General features: G+C 41.3%; 1 protein-coding gene across 1 annotated transcript in view; it reads right to left on the minus strand.

Annotated features, from left to right (window-relative positions):
- Positions 1-6,025: 6,025 nt before the first annotated feature.
- The window catches only part of LOC138851301 (uncharacterized), a 35,643-nt gene continuing 24,068 nt past the window's right edge, over positions 6,026-17,600 (minus strand). The window contains exon 3 of the mRNA XM_070080288.1: positions 6,026-8,022. Coding sequence (XP_069936389.1) covers positions 6,961-8,022 — 1,062 coding nt within the window. The 3' untranslated portion in view covers positions 6,026-6,960. The remainder of the gene's footprint in view (positions 8,023-17,600) is intronic.

Consider the following 17,600-nt stretch of genomic DNA (forward strand, 5'->3'; position numbering starts at 1 on the left):
AGAGTATCAGGAGCCGCCTATGTCACCCGCCTGGATTTATTAAGGGGCTATTACCAAGTGCCGCTTACCCAGCAAGCCCAAGAAATATCCGCATTTACTATACAAGGCGGATTATTCAATTATCGTGTTATGCCCTTCGGGTTGTGTAACGTGGCCTCTACCTTTCAGCGCCTGATGAACCTGCTGACCAATGATTTAGGAGTGGATGCATATCTAGATGATCTTGTTATATATAGCAATGAGTGGGAGCAACATTTAATTCGTCTGGAAACCTTATTTAAGAAGTTAGAAAAGTACAACTTCACCATAAATTTAGCCAAGTGTCAGTTTGGACAAGCCAAGATTAAATACCTCGGTTTTTGTATAGGTCAGGGTGAGGTACGTCCTGTTGATGTAAAAGTTAGAGCCATTGCCGAGTTTCCTATCCCTCAAGATAGAAAGTCTATACAGAGGTTCCTTGGAATGACTGGTTATTATCGACGTTTCTGTCCTAATTTTTCTCAGGTTGCATCTCCTCTTACTGAGTTAACCAGTAGTAAGATGAAGTTTTGCTGGACGAAAGATTGTGAGATAGCTTTTAATCGGTTGAAGCGGTTGCTTTCTTCGTCACCCATATTGAAAAGTCCTGACTTTAATCAACCCTTCTACTTACACGTTGATGCCAGCGGTTATGCTGTGGGGGTTGTGTTACTTCAGAAATCACCCTCTACTGATATTTTGCATCCTATATCTTATTTTTCTTCAAAGTTAAAACGTCACCAAAAGAATTACGCCACTGTAGAGAAAGAAGCTCTTGCCCTAGTAATATCTTTGGAACATTTTGACATTTATCTGGGAAACTCCCCCCATAAAATTATGGAATTTTCTGATCACAACTCTTTAATTTATATTAATTCTATGAAATCAAAGAACACCCGGATCCTCAGGTGGGCTCTGAGGATCCAACCTTATCTGATTAGTATTCAACACTTAAGTGGATCCCTTAACATAATTGCTGATGCCCTTTCTCGCCCCTGAAAAAAAAAAATTGTATACCTTAAAATGTAAAGTAAAGTAATGAGTACTCTTAGAGCCTAATTTATATGTATATTATATATTTTTGTTAATGATTTTCTTTTATATTGACATTATGACTATGAAAGCTGTTTCGTTTGATGGGACGAAGTATTAAGTCCACATGGATGACCCTGACAGTCATGTCCGAGACTCCTATTCTCGAATTATGATGGAAGCCACTCCAGATAGTTCTTCCGGCCATTGTTCCAAAAGCTCATCCTCTGGCAGCAGCGCTGTATAGTCCTTGTGGCTTAGCGCTTCTTTTTGATTATAATAATAATCATCCTCTGGCAAATAACCATGCTGATCGAGTTATTTCTTCTCCATTCTTCCGTCATACTACATGCCTTATTTACCAAGAGGACGCTTACTATAAAGGAGATATTACCAAGGACGCTTGCAAACTCCCTACTGCGACCTATTGTCGTACGAGGGGGGGGGTGTTATATCTTCGAAATTGGTCATCCTGTGTTATTTAACTATTGTAAGAGAATATGTTCATCACTTAATATTATAGCGCGAAAGTTCCCGTTTATAGCTAAAATAGAGACTTTCGGCGTTATATTATTATCTGTTAATATATGAAAAATACCATGGTATTATCGTTATTATCACTATTATTTTATTATTATTGTTAGGTAGGATTTCTTGTGTATATAGAGTAGAGTTTAAGTCTCGGAACCATCCGGTGAATTGTTCAATTGTTTATGTCCAGCTGGCTGACGTGGCTCAGCTGATCCAACCTGACGACACGTCAACAGACTGGCAAGTAGTCAGTCTGCTCCCTGCTCTAGCCCTGACAACTGATCGTATATTGGCTCTTACGGTGTACAGTTTGAATGGTTTTGAGAATTGGACTCAAGAGCTGACTCACTTTGTTCCTCATTGCTTTGAAAGACTCTTTTGATATTTATATTCTTGGTCAGTTCAGTAATCCATAGATACTTTACGGCCAGATTCAAAGGTCTTGCTAAATCTTGTACCTTTTGTACTTTGAGTTTACAGTCTTGTTAAGACAAAGACGTAAATGCTATTGAAGACTGAATTACAGGAAGAATAATTAAATTTCCTTATTAATGTGACATTTCCATGATTTTGAACTAAATGTACATGATAAATTTATTGTACAAAGTATTAAGTTACATTAACTACAAAGAGAAGATAAAGTATTGTATTTAAATACTTTAATAAATTTTAATATTATTCTATGGAGTTTCCCAGTTGAAATTATTTCCCCTAGACTCTAAAACTTTAAATACCTCGGATCCAAAAATCTTGTTGCATAAGAAATGAATGGTAACAGGCCACATTCTGAAGTTCTTTAAAAAATTTCTTATTCGCAACAAACACACCCAGATTAGACACTGCCGAGAGGAGATACATTGTCATCCCCACCAACTCCATTGCCAAACAAGTTTCCAACATCTTTTACAATACCTCAAACCAAGTATCTACCTCCATAACCACGACCATCAAGGACATTACCAGTAATAGACAGGATAAGCTTCAATCCTCTGCATGGGTATACATAATCCCTTGTAATGACTGCAGCAAATTATACGTGGGCGAAACATCCAGAGACCTCCGAACACGTATTTCAGAATACCAGCACGAAGGGAGATCTGACGATCTAAGGAATGCCTGTGTTTAACGCCCAAATTCACATAACCATCTAATCAACTACAGAAATGCAAGACCTATCGCCAGAGAAGACAACACTCAGTACCGCAGAATCCTGGAATCATCACTCATCTGTATATCCAACAACATCAACCAGAACAACGGCTTCCATAACATAGCTGAACCCCTGCCAAGAAACTTTATCATTATCCCACATAAGAACATAAGAATGGAGGAACACTGCGCAAAGTCTACTCATACACTTTTCCAATATATTTATAAAGCTACCCAAGGTTCTAGACTATCACCCTACTCGGTAGATTGTCACATGCAGCATTCTCTACCTGACCTAGCATTCTCTACCTGACTTCATCCTATAAATACTCGCGTACCTTTTACCCAGGTAGTTCTGTTTGTTACGTGATAAAGACCACTGTGTGGGCGAAACGTTGTCAATAAAGGATCACATTATACTGCTTATGTGTTTATTTTTCCAGATACCAGAAATATTGCCAGCACAACGTAGAGGTCCTCAAGAAGATACTGGTACACTGCTTACGTAAAGTGCCGGATCAACCAGGCTATGATGGCAACGTGAGGCGGCCGGCCACCAACAGCAACAGGCTGGTTGAATAAGCTAAAGCTAAAACGAAATCTTAATTTTTATTAAGGTTAGAAAAACTTAGTTATTTGTGTTTTCGTTTTATTATATTATATGAAACGAGTTTTATATACGAGTGTGATAACTGTCGACTGTCACAGTCGCTGTAGTGAACCGCGTCGACTGGTCACACAGTCGATCTATTGAACCGCGTCGACTGGTCACACAGTCGATCTATTGAACCGCGTCGACTGGTCACACAGCCGATCTATTGAACCGCGTCGACTGGTCACACAGCCGATCTATTGAACTAAACTCTCTTATGATGACAAAATCGATCTATCACACCTGAAGAAGATAGACTGATCAAGTTGCTTCACAAACAACAATTAATATTTACATTTTTAATAATAAATAATAAGGTATAAATATTAATAAATAATAAATGATAAACCTGTTTTTTTGAGGTTATTAAATGTTAAGTCTAGCCTAATGTAGATTAACTTTATTAAGTCTGCCTGTAGGCTGAGGGAGAAAGTTTGTAGGCTGAGGGAGAAAGTTTGTAGGCTGAGGGAGAAAGTTTGTAGGCTGGGGAGAAAGTTTGTAGGCTGAGGGAGAAAGTTTGTAGGCTGAGCGAGAAAGTTTGTAGGCTGAGCGAGAAAGTTTGTAGGCTGAGCGAGAAAGTTTGTAGGCTGGGGGAGAAAGTTTGTAGGCTGAGCGAGAAAGTTTGTAGGCTGAGCGAGAAAGTTTGTAGACTGAGCGAGAAAGTTTGTAGGCTGAGGGAGAAAGTTTGTAGGCTGAGCGAGAAAGTTTGTAGGCTGAGCGAGAAAGTTTGTAGGCTGAGCGAGAAAGTTTGTAGGCTGAGCGAGAAAGTTTGTAGGCTGAGCGAGAAAGTTTGTAGGCTGAGCGAGAAAGTTTGTAGGCTGAGGGAGAAAGTTTGTAGGCTGAGCGAGAAAGTTTGTAGGCTGAGGGAGAAAGTTTGTAGGCTGAGGGAGAAAGTTTGTAGGCTGAGGGAGAAAGTTCGTAGGATGAGGGAGAAAGTTTGTAGGCTGAGGGAGAAAGTTTGTAGGATGAGGGAGAAAGTTTGTAGGCAGAGCGAGAAAGTTTGTAGGATGAGCGAGAAAGTTTGTAGGCTGAGGGAGAAAGTTTGTAGGCTGAGGGAGAAAGTTTGGAGGCTGAGCGAGAAAGTTTGTAGGCTGAGAAAGAAAGTTTGTAGGCTGAGAAAGAAAGTTTGTAGGCTGAGAGAGAAAGTTTGTAGGCTGAGCGAGAAAGTTTGTAGGCTGAGGGAGAAAGTTTGGAGGCTGAGCGAGAAAGTTTGTAGGCTGAGGGAGAAAGTTTGTAGGCTGAGGGAGAAAGTTTGTAGGCTGAGCGAGAAAGTTTGTAGGCTGAGCGAGAAAGTTTGTAGGCTGAGCGAGAAAGTTTGTAGGCTGAGCGAGAAAGTTTGTAGACTGAGCGAGAAAGTTTGTAGGCAGAGCGAGAAAGTTTGTAGGCTGAGGGAGAAAGATTGTAGGATGAGGGAGAAAGTTTGTAGGATGAGCGAGAAAGTTTGTAGGCTGAGGGAGAAAGTTTGTAGGCTGAGCGAGAAAGTTTGTAGGTCGAGGGACAAAGTTTGTAGGCTGAGCGAGAAAGTTTGTAGGCTGAGCGAGAAAGTTTGTAGGCTGAGCGAGAAAGTTTGTAGGCTGAGGGAGAAAGTTTGTAGGCTGAGCGAGAAAGTTTGTAGGCTGAGCGAGAAAGTTTGTAGGCTGAGGGAGAAAGTTTGTAGGCTGGGCGAGAAAGTTTGTAGGCTGAGGGAGAAAGTTTGTAGGCCGAGGGAGAAAGTTTGTAGGCTGAGCGAGAAAGTTTGTAGGCCGAGGGAGAAAGTTTGTAGGCTGAGCGAGAAAGTTTGTAGGCTGAGAGAGAAACTTTGAAGGCTGAGGAAGAAAGTTTGTAGGCTGAGCGAGAAAGTTTGTAGGCTGAGAAAGAAAGTTTGTAGGCTGAGAAAGAAAGTTTGTAGGCTGAGCGAGAAAGTTTGTAGGCTGAGCGAGAAAGTTTGTAGGCTGAGCGAGAAAGTTTGTAGGCTGGGGGAGAAAGCTTGTAGGCTGAGGGAGAAAGTTTGTAGGCTGAGGGAGAAAGTTTGTAGGCTGAGCAAGAAAGTTTGTAGGCTGAGCAAGAAAGTTTGTAGGCTGAGGGAGAAAGTTTGTAGGCTGAGGGAGAAAGTTTGTAGGCTGAGGGAGAAAGTTTGTAGGCTGAGGGAGAAAGTTTGTAGGCTGAGGGAAAAAGTTTGTAGGCTGAGGGAGAAAGTTTGTAGGCTGAGGGAGAAAGTTTGTAGACTGAGGGAGAAAGTTTGTAGGCTGAGGGAGAAAGCTTGTAGGCTGAGGGAGAAAGCTTGTAGGCTGAGCGAGAAAGCTTGTAGGCTGAGGCGAGAAAGCGAGAAAGTTTGTAGGCTGAGGCGAGAAAGTTTGTAGGCTGAGGGAGAAAGCTTTGTAGGCTGTAGGCTGAGGGAGAAAGTTTGTAGGCTGAGAGAAAGTGTAGGCTGAGCGAGAAAGTTTGTAGGCTGAGGGAGAAAGTTTGTAGGCTGAGTGAGAAAGTTTGTTTGCTGGGGAGAAAGTTTGTAGGCTGAGGGAGAAAGTTTGTAGGCTGAGGGAGAAAGTTTGTAGGCTGAGCGAGAAAGTTTGCAGGCTGAGCGAGAAAGTTTCTAGGCTGAGAGAGAAAGTTTGTAGGCTGAGGGAGAAAGTTTGTAGGCTGAGGGAGAAAGTTTGTAGGCTGAGGGAGAAAGTTTGTAGGCTGAGGGAGAAAGTTTGTAGGCTGAGGGAGAAAGTTTGTAGGCTGAGGGAGAAAATTTCTAGGCTGAGCAAGAAAGTTTGTAGGCTGAGGGAGAAAGTTTGTAGGCTGAGTGAGAAAGTTTGTAGGCTGTGGAGAAAGTTTGTAGGCTGAGGGAAAATGTTTGAAGACTGAGGGAGAAAGTTTGTAGGCTGAGGGAGAAAGTTTGTAGGCTGAACAAGAAAGTTTGTAGGCTGGGGGAGAAACTTTGTAGGCTAAGGAAGAAAAGAGATCTGTAGGCTAAGAGAGGGAGAATGTCAAGCTTGTAATTTAATGGAGAAAGTCTGGCTTTTAGACTGAGAATAAAATCTGGCTTTTAGACTGAAAGAGAGAGAGAGTCTGATTGTGGGTTAAGGGAGAGAGAAAATCTGGATTTTAGGCTGAGAGAAAGTTTGTTTGTAGGCTGAGGAAGAGAAAAAAAATTGGATTTTAGGCTGAGGGAGAGAAAATCTGATTATAGGCTTAGGCTGAAAGAGAAAGTGTAGTTTGCAGATTTAGGGAGAAAGAAAGTCTAGTTTTTAGGTTCAGAGAGAGAAAGTTTAGTTTGGTGGGGAGAGGGAGAAAGACTATCATGCCTTACATTGTAACCATTCCTTCTCCCTTTGTACAACATATTCTTGACCTTTCACAACATGGTACCATCCTGCTCCCACCTATTTAACATCATGTATAATTAACATTTGTTTGTTCTCGCTCTGATAAATCTCTGAATGATTTTTAAGTAGCGAGTCTTGATGTATCGTAGCGCTGAATGACCCACATGGGTTTACCGCTTCACATAAAGCATTGAAATATATTTCCTTTCTGCTGATATAATATGCAGTGTCCCGAGTCGTACAATATCTTTAAAGTAGTTTATTAAGGAGACAACCGCAACACCACCTCTAAATCATAGGTTGGGGAATGAAGCTGCCGCAGCCCCACATCTGCCGCAGGAGACTAGTAAGTTCTTGTCTAGCCAGGGGACACCTGCGGAACACCTCATCACATATGGCCTCACCACCGACCTCTGTGGCTTTCAGGAGTGCTGCTTTATAGGGCAACAGCGGCTCAGGACTGCTAGAGAAAATTTTAAGGATGAGATTTTCTTCCTGAGAGCGAGCATCTAGCTTCTTGTTGTGTAAATGGCACAAGAGTTTGGGAATGCAGATTTCTGCGTCTGAATGTGTGTCAGCAGACGTCACCGTCCACGCCTTCTCCAGCAGAGTGTCTCGTATATGGCGGCCATGGCCGCCTTCAGCGGAAGGAGGGACACCGTCATGACCACCTTCAGTGGAAAATGGAGGGGCAGGTACATAGCCGCCTTCACCGATAAATGGAGGGGCAGGTACGTAGCCGCCGCCTTCAACAGTAGGGTGAGAAGCGGCATTATAACCGCCTTCAACAGAAGGATGAAGAGAAGCATCATTACCGCCTTCAACAGAAGGATGAGGAGCAGCATCATAGCCGCCCTCAACAGAAGAGTGGAGAGCAACAGCATAGCCGCCTTCAACAGAAGGGTGGAGAGCGGTATCATAACCTCCTTCAACAGAAGGGTGGGGAGCGGTATCATAGCCTCCTTCAACAGAAGGGTGGGGAGCGGTATCATAGCTTCCTTCAACAGAAGGGTGGGGAGCGGTATCATAGCCTCCTTCAACAGAAGGGTGGGGAACAACATCATAGCCGCCGTCAGCAGAAGGATGAGGAGCGGCATCATAGCCTCCTTCAACAGAAGAGTGAGGAGCAGCAACATAGCCGCCGTCAGCAGGAGGATGAGGAGCGGCATCATAGCCTCCTTCAACAGAAGAGTGAGGAGCAGCAACATAGCCGCCGTCAGCAGGAGGATGAGGAGCGGCATCATAGCCGCCTTCAGCAGAACCAGGGGCAGCCTCCTCTTCAAGGTCATATTCCTCGTAATCATATGCTGCTTCTTCCAATCTTACTTTTATTGCAATAATTACGGCAGTCTGAAAGAAAGGACAAGTGATTAATAATATGATATATGATCTTTGAGCTCTCTAATTCACAACATGGAATTAATGCACGGCAACATACAGAAAATGTTGAGAGTACCAACCCAGCGAATGCTTTCTCCCAATCCACGAGTGTAATGAACATTATCTAACGCTTAATTAGGCATAGCTTCAGTTCCAATACTTGATCTAAACCTCCTCTTCCCTTCATAGGTTGCCCATGTTTCTCTTCTGCCATAAACAGTCTTGCCCACCACTCTTTACATAAAAATACTGCTACACACTTTACCCAGTACTGAAGATCACATATAATTTTTATACTCTCTCCTGATCCCTTAACCTCAGCACTTCATGCATCGCTCTGTATGACATACACGGTTTAGTCTTTATTTTCGAATATGCTACTACAAATATTACTAATAATAATAATAATATGCAAAACAACCACAAGGGTAAGTTGAATGATAACTCTAGGTCTTTCATGTTGCAGCCAACACTTTTCCAAGAGCTTGCAATATTGCAAGAGAATGGAGAGGAAACCAGGTAGGGGTGCCCAAGAGCAGGCCTACCAGGGAAGAGGCCAGAGGCGTCTGACATTAGTGCCTTCTCGACAAAATCCCTAGAGTATCTCAGTTTTGTGGCTATGTTGAACATCTTGCTGATTTCGTCCTCTAGGTACTCTGGACTGCAGATGTGCAAGGCTCTCAAGAACATTGTGAGGAACACACTCCTTTTTACCCTGGTTTCGTGGTTGGAATAGTAGTGAATGTATGACGACACATTGGTGGATTTCCTATAAACTGCGAATTTGAATTTTCTATCGACACGATGGATTAAAACATCTAGGAACGGCAAAGTGTTATTTATTTCATGTTGTGGTGAACTTAATGGTAGGTACTAAGCCATTGAGTCTGGGTAGGAACTCATCAATGTTGTGATCATTGGGCCACAAACAAAGAACATCATCTACATATCTGAACCAACTAGCTTTATCTGGGAGAATGTCTTTAAGAAGTCTTGTCTCATAGAATTCCATAAACAGGTTGCTGATAAAGGTGCTACGGGGATTTCCCATTGCCATGCCTTGTTTTTGAGTGTAGCATTTTCCTTCAAATACGAATTTGCAATCAGTAACACAAAGTTTTATCAATTTAATTATTGTTTACGTGGGGAAGGGCATGGGGAAGTTTTCTAGTTCTTCTTTGAGGTACGAAAGCAAGTCAGGGACAGGGACTTTGGTGAACAGAGCTGTGACATCATAGCTCACTAGGGTAAAGTCATGAGGGACATTTAATTTCTGGAGCCTTTCAGTAGTCAACATTATTTTTAGTCTGTGCGTCTGAGATCTTACCAACCATGGGAGCTAGAAGTTTAACCAACCATTTAGATAGGTTATATTCTGCTGAGCCTACTGAACTAATAATGGGACGGGCTGGGTATCCTGCCTTATGGGTCTTGATTGCCCAATATAGATATGGTAGAGTTGCTGACCTAGCAGACAGATATTTAATTAATTCATCATTCCCCTTCAATAACGTTTTAAGGTGTTTATTAAAATGGTTGTTGACTTGGTCAGCGGGGTTTTTAATGAGCGGTTCATGCGTTTCATTATCACTCAATAAATGGTTTAATTTCTTTAAATAATCAGTTTTGTCGAAAATAACAGCTCCCTTAGATTTATCACCTCTTGAGAGGTGCAAAATCTGATCATTATTGAGCTCTTTGTCAGCTTTTGTGAATCTTAATGGGCAGTCGGAGAGCACCAGCTGGAGTAATGTTCCATATATCATACCTTTGCATATTAAATGTATCAGGGGTCAAGTCACCGTCTTTTTCCAGCATGCAAAACAATTTTGCTAAGTCTACGTAATTAACATCATTAGTTGAGGGCACAAAGCTTAATGCCTGTTGATCACTGTTTAATTCCTTGCTAGACAGGTTCATAACAAACTCCGGGTTCACATGTGTGGTCCAACCACTCTGTGCTGTGAGATTAACCTCCTAGTATGATTGTTTATTTCCTCTTATCTCCAAGGGGAAGTGGAACAGAATTCTTCCTCCGTAAGCCATGCGTGTTGTAAGAGGCGACTAAAATGCCGGGAGCAAGGGGCTAGTAACCTCTTCTCCTGTATAAATTACTAAATTTAAAAAGAGAAACTTTCGTTTTTCTTTTTGGCCACCCTGCCTCGGTGGGATATGACCAGTTTGTTGAAAAACAAATAAATAAATTATATATATATATATATATATATATATATATATATATATATATATGCAAGGAATTCGCAAGAGCAGGCGAAATGTACACAAACACTGATCTCTGGCTGAAGGAGACTCGAACCTACGAACTTTGGAACAAGGTACGCAGTGCATTGCCATTCTCACCACACTGGCGCCTAGCACAATGCTAGACGTTGATCCAAGGCAGCCAGCTTTCAGGGAGAAGGCTTACAGCTTTTCATCTCATCCCCTGCATGCATCAGCCTTACTAGAGATTTTAACAAGTACATGTACAAGGTATACAGGTCTAAACAACATCAATGATATACTACTACAAAGAAAGCCGCTTGTTATGCAGATTATTTTGGACGAATTAGGTCATAAGACATGATTTAAAATTATGTCCTATCTAAAATTATATCTTAAACGTATAAAGATACATTTGTTTTCATTTATGTAGGTTGGTAGACAGCAACCACCCAGGGAGGTGCTACCGTCCTACCAAATGAGTGTGAAACATAAGTCTGTAATTGTTTTGCATGATGGTAGGATTGCTGGTGTCTTTTTCAGTCTCCTAAACATGCAAGGTTGCATGTTTTCTTCCTAGTTCTTGCTCTTGTTTATTTCTGCTTATCTCCATGGGGAAGTGGAACAGCATTCTTCCTCCGTAGCTATACGTGTCGTAAGAGGCGACTAAATGCCCGGAGCAATGGGCCAATAACTCCTTCTCTTGTATAAATTATTAAAAAAAAGGAAAAGAATAACTTTATAAAATTGGGATGTTTGAATGTGCGCGGATGTAGTGAGGATGATTAGAAAGAAATGATTGCTGATATTATGAATGAACAGAAGTTGGATGTCCTAACCCTAAGTGACACGAAGCTGAAAGGGGTAGGAGAGTTTCATTGGGGAGAAATAAATGGGATTAAGTCAGAAGTATTTGAGAGAGTTAGAGCTAAGGAAGGGTAGCAATATTGTTGAAGGATCAGTTATGGAGAGAAGAGGGAATATAAATGTATAAATTCAAGGATTATGTGGATTAAAATAAGGGTCGGATGTAAAAAGTGGGTCATAATAAGTGTGTATGCACCTGGAGAAGAGAGGACTATAAAGGAGAGAGAGAGATTTTGAGAGATGTTAAGCGAGTGTGTAAGAACTTTTGAGCCAAATGAGAGTAATCGTGGTAGGGGACATAAATGATAAAGTAGAAGTGTTTAGAGAGGGTGTGGTAGGTAAGTCTGAGGTGCCAGGTGTAAATGATAATGGGAGCATTTCATTGATCTTTGCATAGAAGGGGGTTTGGTTATAGGTAACACATATTATAAGAAAAAGAGGATAAATAAGTATACAAGATATGATGCAATGCGAAATGACAGTAGTTTGTGGCCCCTCTATAAACATGTACATGTTTATAGAGGGGCCACAGATATATCAGAACACCTTTTAGTTATAGCTACAGTGAGAGAAAAGGTAGATAGGATACAAGGAGAATGGAAACAGAATGTAAGAGAGAAGTGAAGATTTATAAACTAAAGGAGGAGGCAGTTAGAGTAAGATATAAACAACTGTTGGAGGATAGACGGGCTAGTGAGAGTACAGACAATGGAGTAGAAGATGTATGGGGTAAGTTTAAGAATATAGTGTTAGAGTGTTCAGCAGAAGTTTGTGCTTACAGGAAAATAGGTGCAGGAGGAAAGACGAGCAATTGACGGAAGGGAGCGATTGGTGGAAGGGAGGAGTATATGGAGAGAAAAAGAGAGGTAAAGAGAGTGTGAAGCAATGTAAATTGAGAGCAATTGAGAGAGTGGGTGATATGCTGTCAACAAATTTTGTTGAAAATAAGAAAAAGTTTTGGAGTGAGATTAATAAGTTGAGGAAGCCTAGGGAAAGAATGAATTTGTTAGTTAAAAATATGAGAGGAGAGTTATTAAATGGAGAGTTAGAGATAATGGGAAGATGGAGGGAATATTTTGAGTAATTGATGAAGATAGGGAAGCTGTGATTTCGTGTATAGGGCAAGGAGGAATAACATCTTGTAGGAGTGAGGAAGAGCCAGTTGTGAGTGTGGAAGAAGTTCGTGAGGCAGTGGGTAGAATGAAAGGGGGTAAGGCAGCTGGGATTGATGGGATAAAGACAGAAATGTTAAAAGCTGGTGGGGATATAGATTTGGAGTGTTTTTATTTAATAAATGTATGGAAGAGGGTAAGGTACCTATGGATTAGCAGAGAGCATGCATAGTTCCTTTGTATAAAGGCAAAGGGGACAAAAGAGAGTGTAAAAATTATAGGGGAATAAGTCTGTTGAGTATACCTGGTAAAGTGTACGGCAGAGTTACTATTGAAAGAATTAAGAGTAAGACGGAGAGTAGGATAGCAGATGAACAAGGAGGCTTTAGGAAAGGTAGGGGATGTGTAGACCAAGTGTTTGCAGTGAAACATATAGGGGAACAGTATTTAGATAGAGGTAAAGAGGTATTTGTGTCATTTATGGATTTCGAAAAGGCATATGATAGGATGGATAGGTAAGCAATGTGGCAAATGTAGGAGGTAGGTTACTGAAAGCGATGAAAAGTTTTTACGAGGATAGTGAGGCTCAGGTTAGAGTATGTAGGAGAGAGGAAGATTATTTCCCAATAAAAGTAGACCTTATACAAGGATGTGTGATGTCACCATGGTAGTTCATTATATTTATAGATGGGGTTGTAAGAGAAGTAAATGCTCGGGTGTTGGCAAGAGGTGTGGTGTTAAAAGATAAAGAATCAAACACAAAGTGGGAGTTGTCACAGTTGCTTTTTGCTGATGACACTGTGTTTCTAGGAGATTCTGAAGAGAAGTTACAGAGGTTGGTGGATGAATTTAGTAGGGTATGTAAAAGGAAATTAAAAGTGAATATAGGAAAGAGTAAGGTTATAACGATAACAAAAAAATTAGGTAATACAAGATTGGATATCAGATTGGAGGGAGAGAATATAGAGGAGGTGAATGTTCAGATATTTGGGAGTGGACATATCAGCAGATGTGTCTATGAAGGATGAGGTGAATCAAAGAACTGACAAAGGGAAAAAGCTGAATGGTGCACTGAGGAGTCTGTGGAGACAAAGAACTTTATCCATGGAAGCAAAAAGGGGAATGCATGAGAGTATAGCTATACCAATGCTCTTGTATGGGTGTGAAGCATGGGTTATGAATGTTGCGGCAAGGAGAAAGCTGGAGGCAGTGGAGATGTCGTGTCTGAAGGTAATGTATGGTGTGAATATAATGCACAGAATCTGTAGTTTCGAGATTAGGAGGTGTGGGATTACCAAAACTATTATCCAGAGGGCTGAGGAAGGGTTATTAAGATGGTCTGGACATGTAAAACAGATAGAGCAAAATAGAATGACTTCAAGAGTCTATAAATCTGTAGTGGATGGAAGGCTGTGTAGGGGTCAGCCTAGGACAGGTTATAGGGAGGGGGTAAAAGAGGTTTTGTGTGCAAGGGGCTTGGACTTCCAGCAAACACGCGTGAGTGTGTTAGATAGGAGCGAATGAATGCATATGGTTTTCAGGACTTGACACGCTGTTGGAGTGTAAGCAAGGTAACATTTATGAAGGGATTCAGGGAAACCGGCAGGCCGGACTTGATTCCTGGAGATGGGAAGTACAATGCCCACACTCTGAAGGAGGGATGTTAATGTTGCAGTTTTATAACTATAGTGTAAGCATACGTCTGGCAAGACAGTGATGGAGTGAATGATGATGAAAGTTTTTCTTTTTTTGGGTCACCCTGCCTTGGTGGGAAACGGCCAATGTGTTAATAAAAAAAATTATGTTAATGTAAAAATTAATAATTTCATATGAAAAGAACCTTAGAAAACTTACCTAAAATTATTATAGCAAGTACAATTTAATTTAGGTTAATCCAGCTATATATATTTTACATAAGTTTACAATTTAAAAATAAACAAACACAATGAAATATATTTTTTTCGTTAGATTCAGAATGATTTCTGCAAAATTATTGCATAAACAAATTTTTGCTTACCTTATTCGGCAAGAAGATCAAGGACAAGTGAAAATTTGCGTATGCAATAATTTCGCCAAAATCATCCTGAACCTAGCGAAAAAAATACATTTCATTGTGTTTGTTTAGTATTAAATTATTGTAAACAAATCTAAAATATATTAGTTTGGTTAGGCTAAAATAAATTGTTCTTGTTATAATAAGGTTAGGTAAGTTTTCTAAGTTCCTTTTGGTGCAAAATTATAAATTTTTACATCAACATTAATGAAAAAAATATATCTTTAAACGTATAAGAGAAAATTTTAGAAAGGACTTAATTTTAAATGAGTTCTTGCTAACTGACCAGTTTTACATATTCGGCACGACATATATATATATATATATATATATATATATATATATATATATATATATATATATATATATATATATATATATATATATATATATATATATATATATATATATATATATACATACATACATTTGTTAGGAGAGGGTATGCAGCGAGGTTAGATAGAGTGTATCTTTCTCACGGGGTTGTAGTGAGATCTTTCAAAACTGTAGAAGTAGCATGGTCGGATCATAGAGCAGTGTTGGTGGAGGTTGGGTGGGAGGCGCTTGCGGAAATATACAGGAGTTACTGGAAATTAAATATAAGTGCATTGAGTGATGAGGAGGGGTTAGCGGGATTTTCTGTCCTATGGAAGGAGCTTAGCGAGGAGGCTCAGGGAGTGAAAGATGTCGTACAATGGTGGGATTGTGTAGCCAAGGAAAGGATTAGGAACTCTTATGTGGGGGTGGGCAAACGTATAAATGATTTAAAATATGGCCTTTCAAATTATTTAGAGGACAGGTTAAGGGGCTGTTATGGGAAGGGGGCTGTGGGGGGCAACTATCCTATGGATGAAATTGTCGAGGTCAAGGGGAGACTGAGGGAGTTACAAAATGAGAGGTTTCAAGCGGTAAGGGTGCAGGCAGGGGTAGAGGAGGTGCTTTGGGGAGACAAGCCATCGACCTGTGTGTTGTGACGTCAAAAACAAAGACAGCAGGTTACAGCTATTCCGAGGTTAGAGGTACATGAGATGGCGGGGGGTTATAGAATGGGTCAGGAGATACTAACTAAGAAAGGAATGTGTGCGTATGCGGATAAATGGTATGAAGGGTATTGGACAAGTGGGAAGGTGGGGAATGTGGATTTAGAGAAGGTGTGTGAGTATGTAACGTGTAATTTAGGGAAGAGTGATAGAAAGGCTTTAGGGGGGGTAATAACGGAAGAGGAAATAGAGTTGGCTTTAAGGGGAATGAGGAAGGGCAACGCACCGGGAATAGACAATCTCCGGCTGAATTTTACCTTCAACATTGGGAGGTGATAAGGGGTTTCATGGGTAGGTTATTTAATCAGATGAAGGAGAAGTGTGTGATGGGGGACAAGCAAGCAACAGCAGTTGTAGTGTTGGTCCAGAAGGGTAAGGGGCAGCACACCCTCAAGTAGTACCGTGCCATATCTCTGTTATGTGCTGATTATAAGTTGTTCGCTAAAGTCTTGGATAATCGGTTTAAATGTGTGGTAGGGAGAGTGGTTTCGAAAACGCAGTATGGTTTGCCTGGAAGGTCGATGATTGAGGGCCATGGAATACTGAGAAGTTTTGTGGAGTCAAAAGGGGGGGGAGGAAGGGTGGCGTTGTTGGCCTTAGACTGGCAGGGGGGCCTATGACAGGGTGGAAAGGGGAGCATTGGAAGCTATACTTAGGAGGCAGGGTTGTGGGGAAGAAATAGTTAATTGGGTAACCACGTTGTACAATGGAGCTAAGATGAGGGTTCAGATTAATGGATGCTTGGGGGAGGAGATTGTAATGGGTAGGGGACTTAGGCAGGGGTGTCCCATGTCACAAATGTTGTTTGCGTGCATTCAGGACCCCTTCTATAGAATGGTTGAAAGTTGTGTATGTGACACCAGTGGAGGTGTGGGGGAGGTCGGGAAAGTGTGGCCTGGAATAATAGGATATGTAGACGATACAACAGTCCTGGTTCGAGAGGGGATGGCGTTGGGTGTTTTGGATGATGTTGTGCAACAGTTCGGAAATGCAACAGGGATGCAGGTAAATAGAGAGAAGTCAATGATCATGGGGTTGGGTGATTTGGTGGAGTGGGGGGTGGGGGGAGATGTAACATTGTGAGAAAAGAAACGGTGTTTTTAAAAATTTGTGGTATCACCTATAAGGATGACTTGGATGCTGCTCGAGAGGAAAACTCGAATAGATTAATGGAAAGGATTCAGGGGCGTCTGGGTGCATTGCGACCTCATCATCTGACTCTCGTGCAACGAGTGATTGTTATAAATGTATTATTGTATAGTAAGGTTTGGCACGTAGCAGCCGTGTTCCCATTAACAGGGACGGCGATTGTGGGAATTCTGAGACGAGTGTTTAACTTTTTGTGGGGTTCAAGGTGCGATTGGCTGAGGAGAGAGGTTGTAATGTTACCTGTGCGCCAGGGTGGGTTGGGGTTGATGGATCTGAGAAGGAGGATTAAATGTGTGTTTCTTAAATGGGAGGTTTTGCGCGAAGGTGTGAGTGGAGGGCAGCTGGGAAAAGTACATGATAGGTTGGGTAAGTTGTATGGTGGTGTGGAGTTGAGGGAACGTGAAACTGTTTTGAGGGCTTTGATGTTGGTTAGAGAACCCAGGAAAATTCGAGTAGGGGTTTTGTGTAGGCTGCTTGCAGAAAGGATTGTTGTACCAGTTGAGGGATTGTTCCCCATGTACGCATGGAAGAGCATTTAGAATAGGTTTAGCAAGTTGAAGTTAAAGCCTAGGGTAAGGGAGGTAACGTATCGTTTTCTGCATGGCATACTACCGTCGGGGGAGGTACTAAGAACCAGAGGGGTAATTGTGGGCGGAAGGTGTGGAATCTGTGGGGAGGATGAGACTGCGTTCCATGCAGTATACTTTTTGTGGGGGACTAGAGGGTGTTAGGTATTGGTTAAGTAGGGTTGTACAGGGGGTGGGGGCCCGAGGGGTGTCGGTTCTGCGTGCACTAAGCCTAGATGTTGGAGGGTTCGATGAGAGTGTTATAAGAGCTTTGGATTATATAATAGTGGATATATATATATATATATATATATATATATATATATATATATATATATATATATATATATATATATATATATATATATATATATATATCGTGGGTGATGAGGGGGAGGGGGGATTGTGAGGTGCGGAGGCGGGTACTAGTGGTAACGGTTTATCGTACTATGTGTCGTAATAGAGAACTGTATGGAAGGAGGTGGGAGAAGGATTTTTCGGAAGGGTATAGAATGTTAACGTTAGGGTTTCTCATGAA

This window comes from Cherax quadricarinatus, unplaced genomic scaffold, assembly GCF_038502225.1.
Source record: "Cherax quadricarinatus isolate ZL_2023a unplaced genomic scaffold, ASM3850222v1 Contig282, whole genome shotgun sequence".
Taxonomy (NCBI): Eukaryota; Metazoa; Arthropoda; class Malacostraca; order Decapoda; family Parastacidae; genus Cherax; species Cherax quadricarinatus.